Source organism: Lactuca sativa, chromosome 3, assembly GCF_002870075.4.
Source record: "Lactuca sativa cultivar Salinas chromosome 3, Lsat_Salinas_v11, whole genome shotgun sequence".
NCBI lineage: Eukaryota > Viridiplantae > Streptophyta > Magnoliopsida > Asterales > Asteraceae > Lactuca > Lactuca sativa.
In genome coordinates, this window is record NC_056625.2 from 78,024,417 (window position 1) to 78,048,472 (window position 24,056).

The 24,056-nt window shown below is 38.4% G+C and overlaps 3 protein-coding genes across 3 annotated transcripts; 2 read left to right on the plus strand and 1 right to left on the minus strand.

The window, feature by feature from the left end:
• The first annotated feature begins 227 nt into the window (after positions 1-227).
• LOC128133029 (uncharacterized) lies at positions 228-1,280 on the plus strand. The gene is made up of 2 exons (XM_052770036.1): positions 228-477; positions 561-1,280. Exons 1-2 carry the CDS (start codon positions 243-245, stop codon positions 1,172-1,174), a joined length of 849 nt encoding a protein of 282 aa, XP_052625996.1. The 5' UTR covers positions 228-242; the 3' UTR covers positions 1,175-1,280.
• A 3,021-nt stretch (positions 1,281-4,301) lies between these two features.
• LOC128132625 (uncharacterized) lies at positions 4,302-7,393 on the minus strand. The gene is made up of 8 exons (XM_052769318.1): positions 7,266-7,393; positions 5,928-6,526; positions 5,700-5,841; positions 5,465-5,608; positions 5,013-5,384; positions 4,859-4,930; positions 4,684-4,767; positions 4,302-4,586 (listed from the first exon to the last, which is right to left on the minus strand). Exons 1-8 carry the CDS (start codon positions 7,296-7,298, stop codon positions 4,449-4,451), a joined length of 1,584 nt encoding a protein of 527 aa, XP_052625278.1. The 5' UTR covers positions 7,299-7,393; the 3' UTR covers positions 4,302-4,448.
• Positions 7,394-7,733: 340 nt separating this feature from the next.
• LOC111907570 (uncharacterized) lies at positions 7,734-10,278 on the plus strand. Its single transcript, XM_023903370.3, has 2 exons — positions 7,734-8,975; positions 9,120-10,278. The coding sequence occupies exons 1-2, from the start codon at positions 7,813-7,815 to the stop codon at positions 9,973-9,975; spliced, it is 2,019 nt and encodes a 672-aa protein (XP_023759138.1). The 5' UTR covers positions 7,734-7,812; the 3' UTR covers positions 9,976-10,278.
• Positions 10,279-24,056: the final 13,778 nt, after the last annotated feature.

Below are 24,056 nucleotides of genomic sequence, written 5' to 3' on the forward strand. Positions count from 1 at the left end.
GGACATGGTTTTTTCAAAAACTACGTGATTGCATAGGAAATATGCAGGAGCTTACAATTATATCTGATAGGTCTCCATCTATAGCAACATCCGTTGCCAACATTTTTCCTCACGCTCATCATGGAATATGTGGTGTCCATTTGTATTTCAACATAGTATCTAGATTCGGCAAGAGTAAGACGGTTAAAGGAATTTTTTGGGAGGCATGTAGGGCGTACACAGTTGATGCTTTTGATGCTGCCATGGATGTTATGAAAAAGACAAAAGAACCAGTATGGGAGTACTTAAAAAGTATAAATCCAGAAACCTGGTCAAGGGCACATTTTAAAGGGAACCGGTACAATCTTATGTCGTCCAATAGTGCGGAGTCTATAAATGCATTATCTAGACACGCACGTAAGGTGCCAATACTTATGTTGATTGATTTTTTTCGTGCTACAATGCAACAATGGTGGTTTCAAAGACGTAACTTTGCAGGTATTACGTAAATTTGTAATATTAATGTTTTATTAGTTTCGATGTTATTGATTTTAACTTCTTCATTTTGGCTGTTTTTTTAGCGGAAGCAACAACAACACTTACCCCTTGGGCGGATGAAGTTGTAAAAGAAAACAAGAAAAATTTTACCAAATGGGATGTTCGCATGATCTCAAATACGAAATGCGAGGTCAAAAAGGGGGCACAAAATGTGATTGTTGATTTTCAACATATGACATGTACATGTAGGCATTGGCAACTTGATGGGATACCTTGTGGTCATGTCATAAGATGTTTAACAGTGAACAATTACCAAGACTGCTCGAGGTTTGCATTAAATGCTTACTTTACCGAAACACTGAGGAAAACATATGAGGAATCAATAAACCCTCTGCCGAAGCCATCCGAATGGGAGATCCCCGATGATTTGATGATTGTTAAGCCACCTATAATGGATAAACGTCAGCCAGGCAGGCCAAGAAACACAGACCGCATTCCATCCCAAGGCGAGGGTCCAATTATAAAAGAGTGTTCTACATGTGGTCACCTAGGACACACGAGAAATAATTGTACTGGAAGGGCGTCTGGTAGCAGAGCAGGTCACATAATTTCTCCTGCAGAAATGGCATATAATATTGGTGGTTCAGCGGGTTGCTCACAAACCCATAACGCTGATTTTGATATAAAACAACCTTGAAATTAAGAGTAATGACGAGTTGTTAGCTTATTATGTATTGTAATATTTTTATTAACTCTTACAAGACATTGCTATGCTTTCATATTTTAGTTAAGTTTGTTGATTATAACAATGAATGAAGCCTTTATATCATAAAATATAGTTTGCAGATTTATTTTAACAGTTACAACATGTTATTTAAAAAAAACAACAAACGATCATTTGGCAACCTAATCTGTTTCATGATAATATTACAACAACTTTATAACTAATTTTTAAACTCAGGGAACTGCAACGGGTACTTCTCTTTCTCCATTGTTATATAGTCATCCCTAATTCTCATTTTGTCTTCGAAACGATCCTTTTTTACCATAATGTGTATCAACTGCTCATCCTTCTCAGCAAGCCGTTTTTCAGTCGTTTTGATTGCCTTCTTACTCTTTTTTATCCAATCTTTATGCTCTTTGATTTTGTTTTTATTGAGGTCAATCCATTCTTCAGCTTGTTTGCATTCCGAACCTATATCATTAGCAAGTTGAGTGAGAAGTCGGGATGACTCTTTGTCCTCTTCTTGTTGTGCTTCAGCCTTCTTTAATTCTTCAAAATTTTCATGTGACATATATGACCCGGCTGAAGAGGGTGTAAAAAAAGGGTCTACCGAATCACAGTAGTAACAATCTACTTCGTTGCATGAGCAAATTTCGAATTTGTGTGAGGAACTCATAATAAAATCGATGTTGTATTAAACTGGAGCAATAAGTGGTATTTATACATACTAGACAGTAATGAGAAGTCCAACTTTGAAATGACTAGACAGTAATGACAAGTCACTGTAGTAACCTGCACATCCCAGTGGGTCCCTTTAGTGACAAGAGATAAATGACAGTTTGACATGACAAAACACTGCATAAAGCTGAAATTCGTAGTCCAAATATAACCATTTCGTAGTCAAAGTATTATTTCGTAGTCTATTTATTTATATAAATAGATGTTTAAGATCTATAAACCAAACACCCAAATCACCTAAACGAAACGAATTCCCATTATTAGAAATGTCGTCGAATGCAGCAATAGGTGCGAATGAAGTACCTGGTTCCAATTCTGAAAGGCCATGGACGACAAACGAGGTGTTAGTTCTAACACGGTGCTGGCTAAGTGTTAAGGATGGTGAACCGTTACTTGCTCCCCCGCATTGCCTAATTGGTGATGAATGGAGTCGCATCACATCTTTGTTTAACCATGAGATGGGAGAAGGGCAAAAAAGAGAAAAATCAGATGTTGTTACTAAGTGGACGGATGTAAAGGAGGAAGTGACATGGTTCAATCGAGCATGTAGTTATGCGAAACGTAACAATGTTCGTTGTCGTGACGAAGAAGAGTTCTTGGAAGTTGTTACAGAGTTTTACATCTTTGAGCATGAAGGCAGAGACTTCGAATATGAGGAAGTTTGGAAGGTTGTTAGAGATAAACAGTATTTCAAGTAGACCGCTCTAATTTGTGTTAAGAATAAGCCATGGACTTGTGTTTTACGTTAATGCCTTGATCGTATTATGTTGTTTTTTTCATGTAATTGTTGTGATGTTTTAATGGTTCATGGAATCTTGTTACTAATGTATTCTAATATATTTTGATAACTAATGCAATGGCCATTTATTAACCCAAGTTAATCATACGAGTTTCTCACATACTAAACTAAAATATATATTAAACATATGAAACACATACGAATTACATACGAAATACATGAAAATAACCTAGTACTCACATAATAAACTAAAATAGATTTTAAACAAACGAAATACATACGAAATACATAAGAAATACATGAAAATAACCTAGTACATGAAAATAACGTAGTACTGAAATAATAAACTAAAATAGATTTTAAACAAACGAGATATATTTCAAAATATTCCAAGGGGCTTCAAACTGGAATTCCAACCCGTTACTTAATGACTTGTATTCCTCCTTAGCAGCTTCCAAGATGACATCCTCAGTAGCATTTAGACGGGCGTCGTCAATTTTGGTATAAAGATCGTTGAATAATAGAACTTCGGTTTTCATTTCATACCATCTTGCTAAGATGTCTAGTTCGTCACGATCGTTTCTTGTAGCCATTCGGTTTGCAGCATTGAAAATATTTGTTAGACGGCTCCAAAACATTGGATCATTCAACTTGCTTGTCTCGTACACATGAATGTAAGCATGTGTAAGAACCAAGAACTCTTCATTGCTCCATGATATAGAAGTCATTTGGATTGAAACAAAGAGGGTAGAATCTAAAAAACAATATTTGAACAACTATATTGGTTAATTTAATAACGTTTTGCATGTAACTTAGGGTCAATTTATAGTAGTTTCTACACAAAATCGCAGTCCAAACTTCTAATATGTCTGCAATTCATAGTCAAAATTAACTGACGAATGCAGTGTACTATACTTATAACACAACAGATCACTGTTCGAGTTGACAATTCATCCCCGGTTGAATGACAACACAATACATTGCTGTTTGAGTTGACAACTCATTGCACCAGGAAAGTAAGGAGTCGTTATAAATAGATTTCAATATCCGTTGTAATTGTATTCTATTACTTCCCTCCTTGCAATTATGGACTCACCACGTATATGGAGGAACGCAGAGGAGGTCGCTTTGGTTCAAGCTTGGATTACAACTGTAGAGGTGGATTTTCCACCGGGTCCCCCACAAGTTCGTGCCGGATCATTTTGGTCTCGTGTCTGTCATTTGTTTCACCATTTAATGAACCGCACTCAATATCGAAGAAGAAGAGATGTCAAAGCGAAGTTTCTGGATATGAAAATGAAGGTGAAACAATTTCAACGTATTTATAACGAGTTGGATAACGAACATGCAAATACGGATGAAGACATTCTACGACAGGTGGCTTTGGAACTATACCGCTTTCAATACGATGGTAGCGAGTTTACCCACTTAGATGCATGGAATGTTTTAAAGAATGTCCCTTATTTTTAATATGCATGTTGGTTAAGTTAATTGTTTTTCGTTATTTAAGTTGCTTGTTGTTGTATGTGTCTAGTCGTTACTATTTAATAAACGTCCATTTCTTTTAATGTATGTTGTTCCCTCAATAGCCAATATTTAGAAAGCAATAAAATAAAATCGGGGTACATAAATAACTAACACATAATACGACATAAAAAATAAACTGGGTACATGGATAACTAATACGTAACACAACAGTAAAATAAAAACAGAGTACATAAAAAACTAATACATAATACTACATAAAACATAAATGTGCTACATGAATAACTACTGCATTGAGGGAGGTAACAGGACCACCGTTTCATTTGGTATTTCCCAATGCTCATATGATGGTATACCATTCACCAACTCAGATCCATATGCAACTCGATACACATAATTAGTGAACTTGTATTCAACCATTCTCTGAATGGACTCAGATGTACGAAATACACATAATTTAATAAGCAATAATATCTAAATAAACAAAATATTAATATAATATTAATGTAACTATAATAACCTCTTTAACTTCACTATAATCGTTTACATCAAACACATCATCATCAAATTTGTTCCCCGCATACTGATTACTCTCCTCCAACACCTACGTTAAAAATATAACTTTTTACTTAATAACGAAAGACACTTTATTAAAAAGTAATTATTAAAATCGTAAAGGTAACATCTATAACAACCTTGTCGTCTTGAGTATCACCAAAAACATTTTGAGTTGTATTGTTTTTATTCATCTCTTCATCTTGCACAACCTATATTTTCAAATATAAAATATGAACACAGGTATTCATATATGTTAATAAAATTTAATAAATAATGTAGCGTGTAACTAACCTGTTCATCATAATTTCTTTGTGACACTGTCGGGTCCTCAAAAAAAATGTCGTTCCAAAATTGGTCATTATTCACTTCTTCAACAAAAACCTCTGTAGGTTTTTGTTGATTCATAAACACATGCTGCTCCAGTGCATGTACCCGTTTCAACAACTCGTCTAGCTTGTGTTTCCCACTGCCCCGACCTCTACCATGAGAGCGACCACTGGACGACATACTAGACGAAGATTCGTCTTGTCTCCTAAAATGGTCCCGTACTGGGGATGGAACTGCTTTCCCTTCACCATATACATACTCTTGAAATGACATATAATAAAAAGATGTCATCTCACCATCACCCGGTAACATGTTTTGTCTTGGTGGTAGCCCCTCCTAAAAAATTAAACATATTAAAAATGCATATAAAACTATAATAATCAACTTTATTAATAATAAACGAATTATTTTTAAACCTGCATCTTTGACCAAATCTTGTTCACGTCAACCCATTTCAATTTTTTTGTTCCGCTCCATCTTTTCATCCGAGGCAAGTCTTTATTTTTTCTCAATGCAAATCCACATGCACGAACAGCCGGAATCATCTCATATATCCATATCTACAATTTTGTACAATAACAGTAATAAAAGTTAAAATTAAAATAAAAAATATAACAATAAAACAATTTAAATAAAATAAAATTTTTATACCCTAATTGGAGCAGTAAATCCTGAGACGGAATACTTTAAAGTTTGACCACGCTCAGGAAGTGATAAATAATGATGTATCTTATTCCACGTATCCTCAAGGTCAACATAAGTAAAATCCCATAGATAGCTACCCCAAGCGAAGCTAACAAAACAAAAAAAAAACAAAATTGATTATTATATAAATTATAACTTTAATAAAATAGAACTTTTAACGTAAAGAAAATATACCTATTCCAGAGATCCAAATTCTCAGCCAAATAAAACCAATCTTGTGGCACCCGATCGTTAACTTCTTTGCCCAAAAAACCTTCACACAAAATGTATATCAAACATACTCTAACTGCATCAAGGTCGTCAAGTGCTAGGAATGTTTGATTTAAAATTAAACTTTTCAGGTCGCCGATTTTCACCGAACTATTAGTATGGTCCGGAAATAGCCGTTCACGCAGTAAACATCTTTTTTTACTGCTTATTAATTTTTCCGACCCTTTTCTCCCAATGTTTTTTGGATACTCCCCAAAATTGAAGCCGGTAATCAAACAAAACTCTTCCGGCCCATAAACCATTTTGGTATTGCCTACTCGAAAATATAAACGTTTTATTCCATCTGGAGATAAAACAGGGTCCGGCCGGATCTGATGAAGGAACATTTTATGAAACAATAAAGCGTCCCCTTGTAAACGAGGGACATCAATAAAATAGCCAAAGACGGTATTTCTGAAAATAGCACGTCGGGCATCATCTAAAACTTCAAAGACTTCCCATATGTTACCGCCAGAGCCTTTTAGGTTCGCAAAGGCTTTCGTATTCATTAAACTAAAATCATGCTGCAAAAAAAAACACAAAAACAAATTAGATAACTAAAAAATATACTTTTTTTTAAATATATTACGAACTGCAAATACTTTCTTAATTACTAATATATATATTTCCGATAAAAAACAATAACATACACATATATAAACAATTTTCCAAGTTATACAACAAATATATTTACGATAGATCACAATATCATACATAATTATATAAATATTTTCAACTTAAACATATTTTCAACTTAAACAAATTTTCAACTTAAACGACAAATATATAAACAATTTTTATCTTTCTAATTAAAACTAACATTATATAACCATAACCATATAAACAAAAAAATTTAAAAATAAAACGACAACCAAACTAACAATTTTGCAAGTTATACGACTATTTTATACAAATTTTTCAACTTATACGACAAATAAAAACAATTTCTAACAATATATATACGACAAATTTTCAACTTATAAATGTTATACGACAAATATATATACAGTTTATATAAACAATTATAGGATAAAAATTTACAAGATTTCAGGTTATACAACAACTAAAAAAACTATAAAAATAACAAATTGTAAACATTATCCACGCAGTCTCTACTTGTCTCTACTTGCATTTAAACTTCAAGTATACTAAAAATATACTAAAACTATCAAACACAACAAAATTACCCTTTTTTAACACTAAATAATACAACAATTGATAAAAATAAAATAACTTTAAACATTAAAAGAGTTAAAATCTAACCATATTTGCGGGATTGTTGACATAATCCTCCATTTTCTTCAAAAACTAGCCAAAATTCCGAGAAAAGCCCAAAGTTAGAGAGAGTTAGAGAGAGTTTTTGTGTAGAGAATGGTGAAAATGAAAAAAAAAAAAAACGTTTTTATACCTAAAAACACCCATTTCGCAGGTGAGAAGGCCCTATCTGCGAAATGGGCATCTCATCTGCGAATGTACAAGTGCCTGAAGCACAGCTGTGCTTCAGGCACTTGTACATTCGCAGATGAGATGCCCATTTCGCAGATGGGGCCTTCTCACCTGCGAAATGGGTGGCTATTTTTGTAATCCCGATTTTTTTTGGCTATTTTTGTAATGCAATTAGTATAATTGGCTATTTTTGTCATTTTCTCATAATATAATTACTTAAATAAATATCGATTGATTTTTATAAGGAAAGATCGCTAGATAATTGACAGCGCAAAAAAGTAAACTTTGACCTTCTTTTGAGAAGAATAAGAGCACACAGCTCCTAGACAGCCCATTCTCCCCCAAATTGAGAATTTGTAAAGCAATGGAGCAAACACCTACGCCACCGCTACCGTCTCTCTCCGCCACAACCACCGCCCCTTCCGCCACCTATCCCGAGTCTCTAGATTCTTCCCCTCGTTCCCGCAACACCGATTCCTGGGGCGAAGACAACTCAGTACACCCGTCTAACAATGGCAGTATGACAGTTGCGCCGCAAGCGGGTTTGACTAAGCTCCGGCTCATGTGCAGCTACGGCGGCCACATAGTCCCTCGTCCCCATGACAAGTCTCTCTGCTACATCGGCGGGGATACTCGAATCGTCGTCGTTGACCGCCATACGACTCTATCAGACCTCACTCAACGCCTCTCCAAAACCCTCCTCCGATCTTCATCTTCGTCGTCGTTAGTATCTACAACGGCCTCGTTTACACTTAAGTATCAACTCCCGTCGGAAGATCTCGATTCATTGATCTCCGTTACCACCGACGAAGACCTCGAGAACATGATCGACGAATACGAAAGGCTGAATCAATCGTCAGATGTCAGCAAATCGTCACGGCTCCGTTTATTCTTGTTTCCGACGAAACCAGAATCTGCTTCCTCGATCGGATCGCTTCTAGAAAACAGTACTAAATCGGAAGATTGGTTTCTTAACGCCCTAAACGGTACGACGTCGGGATTTTCCGATACTTCATCGGTGAATTGTTTACTAGGTTTGGAAGACGATGTTCCGGTTCCGGAGAAAAAGGATGCTGATCAGAAGGGTATAATCGGCAAAAATCCCAAAGGTAATACTTCTGCACAGGATGTTCATTCGGTGCCCGACTTGGAGAGGACGTCATCGTTTGGGTCTGCTTCGTCATCTCCGTCGTTGGCTAGCTTACCTCCGATTAGAGTACATGTGGATGATAGTTTAAAGGTTGGAGGAATTGAGGAGCAGTTTTCTCAGATGAGTGTACAGCAACAACTCCACAAGCATACAGACGATGGGGTTTACGTGGCTGCGCCTGCTTCTACGGTTGTGACGGGTGTGCCGTTGAGTTCTACGGCGGCGATGCCGGTAGATTACCCAAACCGAGTTTTATCCGAGGATGAGAGATCCGATCAGGGTTCTCAAATTGCTTATCAAAAGCAACAGCAACAGCAATACCAGCAGCAAAAGCAGTCTATGGGCTTCGATTTGGCCTCTTCGGATTCTGTTTCAAGGTATTTTTCAATCCCCTTCCCTATTTGTTCTTATTTGTTTCCAATGCATAGCCAGTGCATGCCAACTGTTTGTGGAAATTCCCAAGTGAAATTGATCTCGGATTTTGCTACGAATTTTAAGTTTTTCATATGTATGAACTGCAGTGATGGAAGACAAAAACCTCCTATGATGTATCAGGATCCATTGGTACAAATCCAAACTTCTAACAACAATCGATCTGATCCAAATAACCTCTCAGATCAAAACACTAGAATTCAAATGCAACAACAACAAATTCCAGAGTCTGCTTATATAATGTCAATGTCAAACAACCAAGTTGATCCACAGCATCCACAACTCCACCACCAACAACAGCAACAACAACCACAATTCATCCACACAGCCGTTCCACCACCACAATACATCCACCACCACCCATCCGGTGCAGTTCCCATGGCATCTTACTACCAAATGTACCCATCTCAAAACCAACACCACCCTCAGCACCCAGCCCTAGATCAACAAAACTTTGTGTATTACATGCCTGCCACAAGGCAACCTCCCCATGGATACAACCTCCAATTACAGCAACAACCCACTAGCTACGCCGAAGCACTGCCTGCAACTGCCGCCCCACAAGCACCATCTCCGGCTTATGCCACCGCCAGAGCTCCTCAAACTGCCGCCAAGAGTGAATTACCCGCCGGAGTTTATGGAACCACAAATTCTGGGAATTCCCAATTTGTCCAAGTTCCTTCAAGCCAACACCAGCCTCAGTATGTCGGCTATTCACAGCTCCACCACCCGCCGCCACAATCTGTAGCTTCCTCCGCCTCTGGTGGTGGTGGTAATTATGGATATGAATATGGTGACCCTGCACAGGGACAGCATATATACTATGCAGCTCAGCCTATGCCGCCTCAATCAACTGCCCAATATCAGACCATGACTGGTGGAGAATCTGGTTCTTATCTTCCTACAGAGAACAGTACAAAGCAACAACAGGGGAGAACTCAATAACCATGTCACATGTGACATGAAGGTGAGTTTCTTGGAAAGTTTTGCAGTAAAAGTGGTATTATTATTATTATTATTATTTTTCTTGGTGTTTATTGATAATATGTCGTTTATCTTGTTCTTTGTGTTGGTTGGTGGTATGTGTTTGTTATAGGTACGTACAATAAGAATTAAGAACAATTGGAATAGATTTTTTTTTTTATTTTCTTTTACTTGTGTATTCTTCTTTTGATGACATCTATATCTCGTATATTATGTTATCACTATTTAGTGGATTCTTGAAATTTATACTGTAAATGCTTGTAACTTTGTGAGGTCTTATTCTATATGTGTAGAGTAAGTGGAATATCACATCACTTTAGGTTTTAGTTGATGATTGGACACCACGCTTTGATACCATTTATCTCCTAACACTAATTTCCAAGTCAACTAAAATCTTTATGAAGTTAGGTAAGAGATATGTTGAACTGTGTGCATTGGATCAGATCGGGCATGATGATATAACATGTTGTAATTGAATTGAACTTTTGTAATCGAAAATGTAGCATAAAACATTTGTTGAGTTTAGTATAGTCTAGTCGAGTCCGTGTGTAACAAATAATGCAAAGTGGAAGTGTACTATGCATTTAATTTATTGTTTAAAGAAAAAAGAAATAATAGAGGAAGGTACAACAGATTTGAAAGACTGAAATGATAGCATTGGGACAAAGGTCAGTTGGTGATATTATGATGAGGTAGTTTTTTTGGCTACTAGATATTGGTTGTGTCTTAAAACTAAAATCCAAAATCTTAAATCGAAACAAGTATGAAATGGATGAATTTTGCAGAAAAGACCAAAAGAGAGTGGGTGTCCAGCACCATAGAAAGTGGGGTATCTACAGAATCTGATATCTTTGCAATATTTATGTTGAAAATAATTAACACATATTTGAGTTTTTCTCTTTTGAGATAACCTTGTTTAAAATTTTTGAAAGTGAAAGATTTGACAAAATCATATTTTTTTATATATATTTTCAATTTATCAAATATTGGGATTCGAATAAAAAAAGGTATTGCATATTTTAGGACACCAGAGAGATATTAAGGGTGTGTTTAATTATGGAAAAGATGCTAAATTTTTTCTTAGAAAAATGAAAATTTTGATTTTTTTTAAGCATTTTTTTTGAAGAGAATGAGAAATTTTCATTTTCAAAACTTACAAACATCTTAAAATATCATAGTTTTTCAAAGTTTCCAATTCCAAATTTTTTCTAGAATATAAATATAAATCTAGCAACAACCCATCACCCACCTTCATCTATACAACACATACCACATTTTTTTTTATTGCATCTACACCCCAAAACTTAGCCACATGGCCATACTCACCCACACAACCAAACCCATCAACCCACCTCTATCCACACAACCATTTTTCCATTCACCTATACATCTTAACATCTAACCTCAAATCCACCCCACCCATCTTATATTCATACCCATTTATAATACTCACACCTCACCTCCCATAACTACCTTTAGTTTTTCAATTTCAAAAGTTTTCTAAAATATAAACATCGCGCACCCATACACCTCCACCCACTCTCACACCAAAGGTTGTAAAAAAACGTTTGATATTGTTTTGTTGGTGGACTGAGGTTAAGAAATTAAACGGCTAGACGGTGATTAATCAATGGTTATAAATTGCTAATTCATTGAATTTAAATAAATTAAATATGACTAATATCACAACAAAATTCGTAAATACCACTAATATCATAACACAATATATAAATATGATTAATACAACAATAATCATTTTTCAAATAGTTTCTATTGAGACAAGGTTTATTCAAAGTATCAAAATTTCATCATTTTCTACAACTTCACTAATTATGTAGGCATATATTAATTAATAGGCATCATCTAGTCGTTCGGATAGCCCCGATTAATCGGGACCTAATCGGGATTTTTACAACAATGTTCACATCCCACCTACCACACCTTAAACATTCCTCCAATCCACCACCCCACCCAACCCCACCCTTGTACCTAACCCCATCTAGTCTTGGCAATTTGTATTTCTATGTCGTGTATACACGAATTTAAACGACGTGAATTTGTACACACGAACACGTCACAATATGTAAAACGTGTTTTGGGTATTAAACATGCATACGATATTCAATTAATCCATGTGACACGTGACACGACACGAATAGACATTTTTTTAACCGTGTTCAACGAAATCACAAATTTATACACATATTGTCTAATACTATTTTTTAAGCTAGAAAAACATGCATTTCATTCATATGTATACGTGTATATACATGTCGTGGGTAAACATGAATTTAATTTGTGTCTTACACGTATTTAAACATGTAAGTTCGTATTTGACACATGTAAGACATGAAAAACAAATTTAAAATTTGTGTCGACACAAACCACGGATTTCTAAAACCCATACACAAAAGACTCGTATAGTGTTAGTTGTTTCATGTATCAAATTACCAAGTCTACCTAACCCCAACTTATCCATACACACCACTGCTCTCACCCACACCCATACCCACCCACACATTGTTGAAACAACCCATACTGTACATTCTTTTGCTAAAAAAATATCCATAAAAGGATCTTGAAAATTTAGAAGTTTTTATTTTTATTGTTTTTAATTATTTATATATAATTGACCTTGTTAATTGTCATTATGGCTCTCCTACTACTGCTTATACCCATATCAATACTTATGGGTGACAAATCGGGTCATCGTGTCGTGTTTTTGTCTGAAACGAAACGACACGACACGATAGGGTTTTATGTAATACGAACACGACACGACACGATGTTGTGTTTTTCCAACTAATACGAAAAACGAACCGATTAAAAAACGACAAATACGACACGACACGACAAAGATAACATAAAATAAGAATTAGTTTATTTAATTAATACTTAATTATATATAACACGACAAACACGACAGAAAAATGCTAAATCGTGTCAATTTCGTGTCGAATTTTGAACACGAACGCAACACGACAAGACATCGTGTTTTTTACACTTGACACGAATATGACACAACACGACATCGTGTTTTTTACACTTGACACAAACACGAATTTGAGTTTCAGTTTCGTCCTAATTTCAGTTCGTATTGTGTATTTTTATCGTGTCGTGTCATAAATTGTCATTCCTACCAATCTCACACCTACCCTCACCACCCACACCCCTCCATGCCCATTCCCACTCACACATACTCCTTCATGCCCATTCCCACTCACACATATGTGTTCGACCCACACCCATCCCTACTCCCACCCATATCCACACAGGCAACAAACACTCAATTTTTATTGGTTATTATTTATTTATTTAAATAATACAGTATTTAACATATTTGAACAGTTTTTCTAACTAAATGCACACTGTTTTTTATAATGTTTTCTCCAAGAGGGAGCTCAGGGAGCTCATGTTGTATTCTCATGTTCAAATAATGTAGAGTGAATTTATTTTATTTTATTTTATTTGGAAGCAATGGAGAGAACCTCATGGAAGTGATGATTCTTATAAATTGATCAATGGTCAAAACGATTGGGGATATTTTGAGAACATGTCTTATTGTGGATATAAATCATGTCTAAGCAAAGCTATTTTCGTTTTGCGAAGACTACTTTTCGTTTTGTTGATGAAAATATTGGGTTATCATTTTAAGTTTGTAGTGTTTAAAGTTAATGGGTAACAGTTTGCCTATGTATCGTATTTGAACTCGTTTATGGTAAATGATTTATGTTGATGTTTTTAACAGAAACCTAGATAAATATAGTTATAGTTAAATATATAATTTATGGTTCATACTATATTCATAGTATATATATTGGGAAAATGTATCTGAATATATATGTTGGGAAAGTAATGTTGACTAAATATTCTATTTTTTTTGGTTGAAGATAACGTTAGGGTTCAATTACCGATGTTACTTAGACCTTCATGAGTTTTGGAAAGAATTTGTTAAAAATTCATTTTTCGGGTGCTAAGCACCGAATGTGGTGGTTTGTTGATTTTTTTTAACTATTAATATTTATAAATCATTGACTACGGGTTTGCTATCATCACACATTACACAAATGAACCATAATCCGGGTTTTCACAAAGTGTAGACGATAGACCGTTCAAACAGACTATTCTAAGATTGAAGTATGTAAGAGTTTCTATAGTGTTTTGATATGACTCCCTCATATTATGGTTGTGCCATGGATAGATGGATTTGTAAGTGTGAGTATGCTAGGTATCGTCAAAGCAGGTTTGTAAGTCTTCTAAAGCCAGATTAGATTACATGATGGTAGATTGATTGTAAGAACATATACCTTAACATGGATCACATGGAGCTTTGGTGGTCATTTTGAGAACGAAACATCGGTGGATGGATATCCGAGAGTTTGATTCTATAAATAGCTTCTAATTGTTAACAAAAGGTTGGTATTAAACCTTGTGCACCAAGGTAAAGAAAAAGAATTGAACTCTTGTTGTGAACACGTTAGAAGCAAAAAAAAAAACTTGCTGTGATTTTTTATTCTCAAAAACTAAATAACCTGAAACTTTAACATCTATTTATACTAAACAAAATAGAATCCTATTCCAATAGCAAAACTAGCAAAACACAAATCCTAAAAACTTTCCTATTAAACCATATTTAAACTAAACAAAAATAGCTCCTAAAATACTAAAACCGATTAACCCAACAATCACCCCTTAATCGGATTTGTCATACGAGTCACTCGTCGTTCAAAACAATGCCGGTTCCTCTTCGATTAGACCCGCTTCTTTCTTTTCCCATTTAGGACACTCGTTTTTATAGTGACCAAGCTCACCACATTTGTAACATCTAACGTGACTTTTATCCCGGACACGTTCATTACCATCTTGACTTCTCCCGGACCCCCGACCTCTTCCCCGGCCACGTCCAAAGTCATCCCGATTTGAACGTCCATTGCCACAATGCTTACAAACATGTGACTTTTCGTCACTAGCCAACAACAACCTACCTTGAGTGTCCTCCACTTTCTCAATTCCTCTTATACGCTCCTCGTACGCCTTCAATCTACCAACCGCTTCATCGAATAACATTGAATCCAACTCGAAACATTGCTCTATTGAAGCCACGATTTGGAGAAACGACTTAGGCATCGAATCTAGTAACCTTTTTACCAAATCACCTTCTTCAAGATCATATCCAAGACTCCTTACTTTTGATGCTAAATCGGATAATTTCGTCACAAAATCATCAACCGTTTCATCCTCTTTCATGCGTAAACTTTCAAGCTCCCTTTTTAAGGTTGCAAGTCGAGCCGTTCTCACCCGATCCACTCCCAAATACCGTGTTTTTAGCCCATCCCACACTTGCTTTGGGTCGGTGTAACTCGCCATTTGCAACACCATGTCTTCGGGTATCGCTTGAAACAAAAAAGCAAGAGCTTGTTTTGACTTCTTTTGATCTGGTGCTTTATCTGACGTCTTCGGTTCGACCGTCTCCCATATGTCATGTGCATCCATAATTGACTTGACTTTAACCACCCACACCGGATAATTCGTTGGAGTCAAAACCATAACTTGATATGTCAACGAACCTCCTTCTTTAACCAACGCCATCCTTTTCTCCTTAACCCCGACTTCTTTAATCAAGCTTGTTCCGAGAGCACTCTTCCACCGGACAACAAGACAAGGTCACAACCACCTTTACCGTCTTTTGTCACCCGCAAAACGAACCGAATCAAAGCCACCCGCTTTGATGTCTTCCCGTTCGTTTACTCCGCGCCTCCGGTTAGTCTCTCACAAGCCCGATTAAAAGAAACCGGGGTTACTTCTAATCAACCTCGAATCACACCCCCTTCAACGAAACCGCGCTCTGATACCAAGTGTTAACATGTAGCACCCGGTTCCTAGTATGTAAATCTTATTTGAGTATTTCCCTTCTTTTAGCCTTGGACTCGGCGAGTCATAGGTCCGACTCGCCGAGTGGATGTGGGACCCGGGACAAGTTTAAGTTGGCGACTCGACGAGTCCATATCCTGGACTCGGCGAGTCACAACTGTTGGATGAAACCCTAAGTTTCAGGGGTTTGCACCCTATTTAAACGACTTATCTGCCCCAAGCCAGCCCCCATTCACCCTCAGAGCCCTGTATCTCTCTCTAGCCTTGTTTTCTTGTGAGTTTGAAGTGTTTTGTGGTGTTATTGAAGTTTCTTTGAAGGAAAAGAAGAGGGAATCAAGAAGAGGAGAAGGAGGCCAAGCATCTCTGTGTCATTCCCACGTTTCCCCTAAGGTATAGCTCGTTTCCCCTCTGTTTTTAAGCTTATAGCTCCATAAAAGTCCTTTTTGAGCCATTTCCAAGATTGTGTATGCTTGAGGGTTTGTATTAAGTCGATTGGCCTCTAGATCTAGGCAAGATTGAGCTCCAGGAGCTCAGATCTGTTAGCTTTATGGCCCCATGTTGCTTGTCCACCCTAGATCTACCCTTTTGAGGCATTTTGAGCCGTAAAATCTATATTGGTGAATATCTACACGTAAAGTTGGAAACTTTACGTGTGATTCATGTCCTAGAAGTCCAGATCTGTGAATGGCATGGACTGGAATCGAGCAAATCTGTGTATTTGGTGGGTGCATGGCAACGACTCGGCGAGTCGTTCATGTGACTCGGCGAGTCTGTTCGCGAGTCTCCGAGTTTGTCCCCTTTTTGTAGTGTCGAGTGAGCAGTGAGTCACGGGGTGTGACTCAGTGAGTCGGAAGCTGAACTCATCTATGGAGGTGCTCGGCGAGTCAATGCCCTGACTCGGCGAGTTCAAGGCAATCTCCTTAGATCAAGAACAGACTCGGCGAGTTGTTCATACAACTCGACGAGTCTTAGCATAAGTGTTCATCGGATGAAGATGAACTTGACGAGTTGTTCATACAACTCGGCGAGTAGGATGAAGGACTTGAGTATCTGTTAAGAAGGAGAACTCGTCGAGTCGTCGCCTAACTCAACGAGTAGGAACGGGATTCAGGGCAAACGTTTGGGTAGGGACTCGGCGAGTTGGAAAGCCAACTCGGCGAGTCGGGTCAACTGAAAGTTGACTCTGACTTGGACTCATGGCATGACCAGGGGTAAAATGGTCATTTTACCCAATGGACAGTTAGCAGTGATTGACTGCGTGTGTGGTGGGATTTGCAGCCGAAGGATTTCCGGAGCAGCAGAAGGCAGTCAGTTCTCGACCAGATTAGCAGCTATTTCGAGGTGAGTTTCCTTTCCAGTAGGAACGGGTCAAAGGCACCAAGGCCGACCCGTGTATACGAGATGTTAGTTCTAGAGCGTGGGCCGAGCCCGTATCTCTGGGTTTAGTCAAGTATGATATATGGGTCTCTATGATAGAGTTGCTTATACTTGTTGTCTGTGTGATACTTGTATGTTATGGGTTAGCGGTTGAGTGTGGGCAGGGCCCGTATCTCTCCGAGGTTGGAGTGTGGGTTGGGCCCGTATCTCCCAGATAGTAGAGTGTGGGCGAGGCCCGTATCTCCCGGCTAGCGAAGTGTGGGCAGGGCCCGTATCTTCAAAAGTGTGGGCGAGGCCCGTATCTCCCGGCTAGCGAAGTGTGGGCAGGGCCCGTATCTTCCCGAGTGTGGGCGAGGCCCGTAACTCCTAGCTGAACGTTGTTTGTTATATGCTTGCATGGTATGAGGTATTATGGGGGAACTCACTAAGCTTCGTGCTTACGGTTTTCAGTTTTGGTTTCAGGTACCTCCTCAGCTAGGGGAAAGGAGCCGGCGCGGTAGCAGCATGTCACACACACACACACACTCTGGTTTCCGCATTTACGAGATTCTCTGGGATTTATACTCTGATATTTTGATTGGTTGTATGATCTGGCTTTTAGACGTGGTTTATGTTGTGATCAATCAATGTTTTAATTATTAATGTTTTCTAAAGTAGTATTGAGTAGACAGCAAGTAGGATAGCCTGATTAGGTTATGCCTGATGGTATGAGCTTAGCATTATATGCTAGTACAGTTCCTGTAAGCCGATAGAGTTGAATGAGATTGTTCCCTTAGTTCGGATGCTGCTTGCTTTGTGCTTTGTGGGACTCTGAGTGGTGGGAGTTAGCCATTAGGTGAATATGTCATGTCACATGTGATCAGGGTTGAATAATCTTAGAGTGCTGGATTTGGCCCTATTGCGCAGCTCTCGTTTGAGTCTAACCGTTGTAGGGGTGAACCTGTTACTCGAAGGATTATCCGAGCCTCACCGCATGTGATAGTGTTCAGGTAATGGTTAATTGGCACTACTAAGAGGCCTTCAGCAGCTAAGGACCTGGTAGGGTGGAGTCTGAGATTTCCGTAGGGCAAGCCTAGGATGAGTATAGTAGTGATCAGCCATAGTGGAAGGGATCTGGTGGAGTCGAGGTAGTCCTTGAAGAAGGTACGGATAGATGTGGAAGGTAGTATGGGCCCGTACTACTGAAAGCAGAGGATCCGTACCCGAACCAAGGAAGGCCAAGATAAGACCAGGGAACTTGTAAGTAGTTATGATTCCTCAGGAAATATCAGTATCACTAATGTGTGTTATTATGTATTGCAGAATGGTGGTACTTCGATCAAGGCCGGTAGATGGCGGTTCAGGAGAGGGGTCAGGTTCGGGATCAGGTTCCGAGCCGGTAGATGAGGGACTACGCGAGTTCATCGCGTCGGAGATCACCAGGGGTATCCTTGAGTCGACTCCCGTCATCTTTGGGTCGATCAAGGAAGGGATCATCGAGTTGATGGAGGATCGCCTCAGGGCGTTCAGGAGCGACATGGCATCTGGCCAGTCAGGATCTCGCACACTGTCCTTTAAGGACTTCAGGGGCAGTGGTGCGCCGGATTTCCACGGGGTGAAAGACCCCATTGCTGCCAGGCGATGAATTGCAGACATCGAGTCTGCACAGTTGACTAGCTTCTGCCCCGAGGGGTCGAAGGTGAGGTATGCAACAGGGTGCTTACGAGACCGAGCCCGGGATTGGTGGGAGTCAGTGGGTGACTCGTTGGGAGCCTCAGCTATCGAGGCTATGACCTGATCGGACTTTGTGACCAGGTTTAGGGCAGAGTTTGCACCGGCTGTCGAGCTTCAGCAGCTGGCCAGGGAGTTTTTGGACATGAGACAGACGACGGAGACTGTGGCAGAGATCACCGCCAAGTTCCGGGAGAGGGCTTTGTTGGTGCCCCAGTATGCTGGTGACGAGGATATGAGGAGGACCCGTTATCATGATATGCTACGAGCTGACATCCGGGAGCATGTTAGCTTTTCAGCTTGCCCTACCCTGGAGTCCATGTTCGCCAGGGCAAGGGGAAAGGGAGATTGATTTAGAGCACATTCGGAAGAGGAAGGCAGAGGCGGGGCAGGTGGTTGGGGCTTTAGGAAAGAAGCCCATAGGATCAGATGGGAGGCCGAAAGGCCAAGGAGGACCCGGCCGCTGCGGGAAATGCGGCAGGACGCATGAGGGAGCATGTAGGATGGGATCAACAGGCTGCTACAAGTGCGGCAAGGCGGGGCACTTTAGCAGGGATTGTACTACTCTAGTTTAGGCTATTCAGACGTCTGAGTTGTTGTGTTTCCACTGCAACCAGAGGGGCCACAAGAAGGCCAATTGCCCCCAGTTGACAGTTTCAGCGTCGGTGAAGGCGCCGGCTCCAGCGACCCTGCGGATCACGGATGGCCGGCAGGGCAAGGCAGAGGCTCCGGTGGTGAGGAGCCGAGCATTCCAGTTGACTACCGAGGAGGCACGCGCCGCACCCGATGTGGTGACGGGTATGATTCTTTCCCTCTATCTTATTTTTATGATGTTATGTTATTGATATGTGCTCCGTATGTATATGTATGCATTAGGATCGTTCCATGTGAACGGCCTTCCAGTTCAGGTGTTGTTCGACTCGGGTGCGTCCCGATCATTTGTTTCTCTTGTGCTTAGCAAGAAGTTTCATTAGTCATCGGGCGAGTTAGACTTCCCTTTGGATGTGGAGATTGCTGACGATCGATCGGTGCGAGCATCGATGGTATTTCGAGATTGCGTGCTGCGTTTGTTTGAGGAACGCTACTTGGTAGACTTGGTTCCCATTCCGTTGCGCGGGAACAAGGTGATTATTGGCATGGATTGGTTGAGCCCTAATGGGGCGGTGATAGATTGCGCGCATTTTATCATCATCCCAAGGTATGTGTTCAGTACTGCAAGTTAAGAAGGTTGAAGTTTTATTTCTTAATAGTTCTTTGAAAAATTGCATTTGCAGGTGCAAGAACAAAAGAACTACCTATATAAGTATGAAGTTTAGCTGCTTCAAGAAGTTGGGACTTGACTTTGATATACTTATTGAAGGATGGGACACAAGCTAGTAAAATATAGTGTCAAGTTAGAACTTACGAGAATGTAAATTGGTGTGTGTATCATCTTCATGTATTCACTATGAATAGAAAGGGTTCAATCCGCAGTGACACCCTAATATTCGGATATTTGGAATGAATAATATACTAATGTGAAATTCAATCGTCACGACATTTCATTTATGCATCAATTTTGTTGTTGTTATGTTTCATTTTAAGTTAATCAAGACTACACTTAAATGGGGGAGGTTTGTTGGTGATTTTGATCATCAATGTTATTTAAGTGTAATGAGATTACTTTGTGTTGACCAAAAATGATCTTGATAAATATTAAACAAGTAAGGAAGGTGTGGAGTACACACTTGTTTGAGTTTGATCAAGTTTCAAAGTACACTGTCATTTAGGGACGAAGCCCCTGAACGAACGGGGGTCCGGGGGCAGCGCCCCTGGGAGCGGGGTTCAAGGGGCGGCAGCCCCTGGCGGGGTCCAAGGGGCAGAGCCCCTGGCTGGGATCGAGCTGATTTTTATATAGGGTATGTTACTATATTAAAAATGCATCAAAAAATTGATTTTTCAGATAATTGACCATTGGTTTGACCCTTATCCATATATCCGTTTTATGACAGTTTTTATGGTTTTATGACAGTTTTCAGACAAAGATATTAAAGTTGGTTTTGGTCTCATTTTCTGGTACATACGAAAATATCATCAAACATTCTCGGTTCTTGTCTCTCTGAGTCTTATCCAATTGAAGATTTGGGAATACCACCAAATACTTCGATTTGAAAGTGATAATCACAATTCTCAGAATTTCCAAGCCTTTCTACACCCAAATTTCTAACACACACACACCCCACTTTTGCATCTAGAGCTTCAGTTCAATTTTTTATCCTCATCTCTCTCTCTTTCTCTCTCTCTCTCTCTCCCACTCTCAATTTGAAGAGCTCATAAAAGTTCCTTTTGCCGAATCTTCCACACCATGCATTTTGCTACCCGTTGCCTTCATCTTCTTTCAGCATACTCCCATCTCTGAATTATCTCGATGAATATCGTTGGCCCGCTCACATATTTACAAACAACAATCACAAATTCTAGGAATTGATCAATTTGTAAGTTAGAAATCTGTATTATTAAATCTGCTAACAATGAATTTAAGAAAATTGATGAGTTCAAGAGTATTGTTGAAGAAGAGAATACCTGTCACCCACAAGCTTCGTGAAGATCTGAAGCAGAGTCCCCTGATCATCTTTATCAACTGAAGATGTTAATGTATCATCGTGGGAGACACTGGAGGAGAAAGCAATTTCAGCATCTTAGACTTCAATGGCGACTGAGCGGACTGTGAGGTCGTGTGAGGCGATGAAGTTACGACAGTCGGTGTAGGAAAATGTTGTGATATGGAGGCGCTGAAGCAGAAGAAAAGTCGGGTGGTGTTGGTGGCGTTAGACATAGGATTTGCTTGGATGTAGTTGTTAAAGCCATTAGGGATTCTTAACGGGAATGGAGAAGTCGACGTCTTTTATATGAATGTGTGTGTGTGTGTGTGTGAGAGAGAGAGAGAGAGAGTATAGGTGGTGTGAGTGGGTCACTTTTTTTTATTTAAAGATTTCTCTAAATAATAAGGAAATAAATAAAGAAGAGTAAAAAAATCCAAAAAAATAAAATTTAAGGGTATACTAGTCTTTTCAAGTCGTTCAACAACTAAAACCACATAAATTACTTAATTTTGGATCTTCTGTGCAAGTTGAAAACTTTTTGGACCCTCCATATTTTTTTGACTGCCACGGGGGACCAATCTTACAGTTTTGTCTATATAGAAGTAAGTTCAAATAAACATTAAATAATGTGAAAACGTAAAAACACTATGATTATGTTATTATTCTTTAATGAATGTTGTATATACGTGTATTATTGAAATAATTTTAATGTCATCTATTAATTGCTGAACAATGACATAAAGCTATGGATACAACAAAAACTAATGTTTTTACATTTTCACACTATTTATAGTTTTTATTTGAACCATCATCTCTCTCTCTCTCTCTCTCTCTATATATATATATATATATAATAATAATAATAATAATAATAATAATAATAAATTTATGCATATATGGACTCACCCATGTTTATTATAAACGTAAGTTGCATAGTTATTTACACATGTTTTATCCTAACTACCTTCTAATCATTTTATGTGCTTAAACTCATGGACTCTCCAACTTTCCATTGACGTGTGTGATATGTATTCCAAGTAGGATATTCTTGAAAGAAGAGACGATACTTGATGTATATAGGAGATACATAGTGTTAAGTTATATCATTTTTTTTTCATTTTTTTTTGAAACACCAAACCACAAATATATTAAAACTCTAGCAAGACACCTGAGGAAAAGAAAGAAAAATCTTATAACTTGTTAAGAGGGAATTGCATCAAAAAATTCAAATTAAAAGTAAACTTTCTATATCTACTACTAATCCAAGAAAATAATATTGTCTTATAGAGTCAACAATACTATCATTTCTCATCTTTCTGCCTTCGAAAACTATATCGTTACGAAACCTCCATAAGTACCAAAGAGTTGTGTTAACCACCGCATCTATCACTCTTCTTTTATTGGCGCTTCCTCTAATCGCATCAATTAAATTAATTAAACCATTAATGCAATCAAAGGAGATAAGTTGAATGTCTAACCATTTGAAAATTGCATCCCAAGTTTTGGCAGGCACCTTACATTTAGTGAACAAGTGATCTAGTTGCTCTACTTCCAAGTTATAAATCGGGCATAAAGTACTTGGAATATCAATGCCACGATGATCGAGATTACTCTTTGTCGGCAATCTATTTAAGCGAATTCTCCACACAAGAATATTAACTTTCCGGGGGACAAACCCATTCCATCTGGTGGGATTAGGAACAGTTCGCAAAATTTTTGATCGATCCACCTTCTAGTATCTGCTACAGTAAAAACCTAATTTTTCCAATATTCCACATCCAACTATCACCTTTATCTATCATATGAACATCTGAAAGAACATTAAATAAATCAAAAAATTGAGTGTTTCACTCCTTTCCCCTAACAGGACGACGCCAACACCAAGTCCAACCATCATTCAACTTTCTATCCCGAACCTAACAGTTTGGCTCCGTCTCTAAACAAAAAAGATGAGGAAACCGAGAACATAATAATTGGACACTAATCCAAAGATCATTCCAAAATTGAATATTAGATCGGTTCCCAAGTATTCTTTTTAACATGTCAGTCGGAACAATATCTTTTTCCTTCAACTGATTACACGAAGCGACAATTTTAGCACAAGGAGCATACCCATGAGTTATATTTGTACCCAGCTCGAAACCTCCTTTAACTCCACAAATAGCTTTTATAACCTTAACCCATAGTAGATCATTACATGTCAAATAGGCTTCCAAGTATTCACCATGTTCATTTTTTGACCGACCTTCCTCCAATAGAAAGAGTAGAAACTTTCTAACCCGACATCTTCCTCTTATTTTTTTTTCCAAAATAGGCTTCCAAGTATTCACCATGTTCATTTTTTGACCGACCGGAAGACCCAAGTAAGTGAAAGGTAATTTTCCCGGTTTACATCTCACAATTTTCAAGTACTTAACCACTTCATCCCGCTTAACACCAATACCAACAATATTAGATTTTTCCAAGCTAATCTTCAAACCAGAGACTAAATAGAAACAATGG

Coding starts and splice junctions, on each gene's coding strand:
- LOC128133029 (XM_052770036.1), top strand. CDS start 243: ATGGATGTTATGAAAAAGACAAAAGAACCAGTATGGGAGTACTTAAAA. Junction 478..560: donor TCAAAGACGTAACTTTGCAG/GTATTACGTAAA, acceptor CTGTTTTTTTAG/CGGAAGCAACAACAACACTT.
- LOC128132625 (XM_052769318.1), bottom strand. CDS start 7,298: ATGGAGGATTATGTCAACAATCCCGCAAATATG. Junction 6,527..7,265: donor TCAACAATCCCGCAAATATG/GTTAGATTTTAA, acceptor TTTTTTTTGCAG/CATGATTTTAGTTTAATGAA. Junction 5,385..5,464: donor AGATTTGGTCAAAGATGCAG/GTTTAAAAATAA, acceptor TTAATTTTTTAG/GAGGGGCTACCACCAAGACA.
- LOC111907570 (XM_023903370.3), top strand. CDS start 7,813: ATGGAGCAAACACCTACGCCACCGCTACCGTCTCTCTCCGCCACAACC. Junction 8,976..9,119: donor TCTTCGGATTCTGTTTCAAG/GTATTTTTCAAT, acceptor TATGAACTGCAG/TGATGGAAGACAAAAACCTC.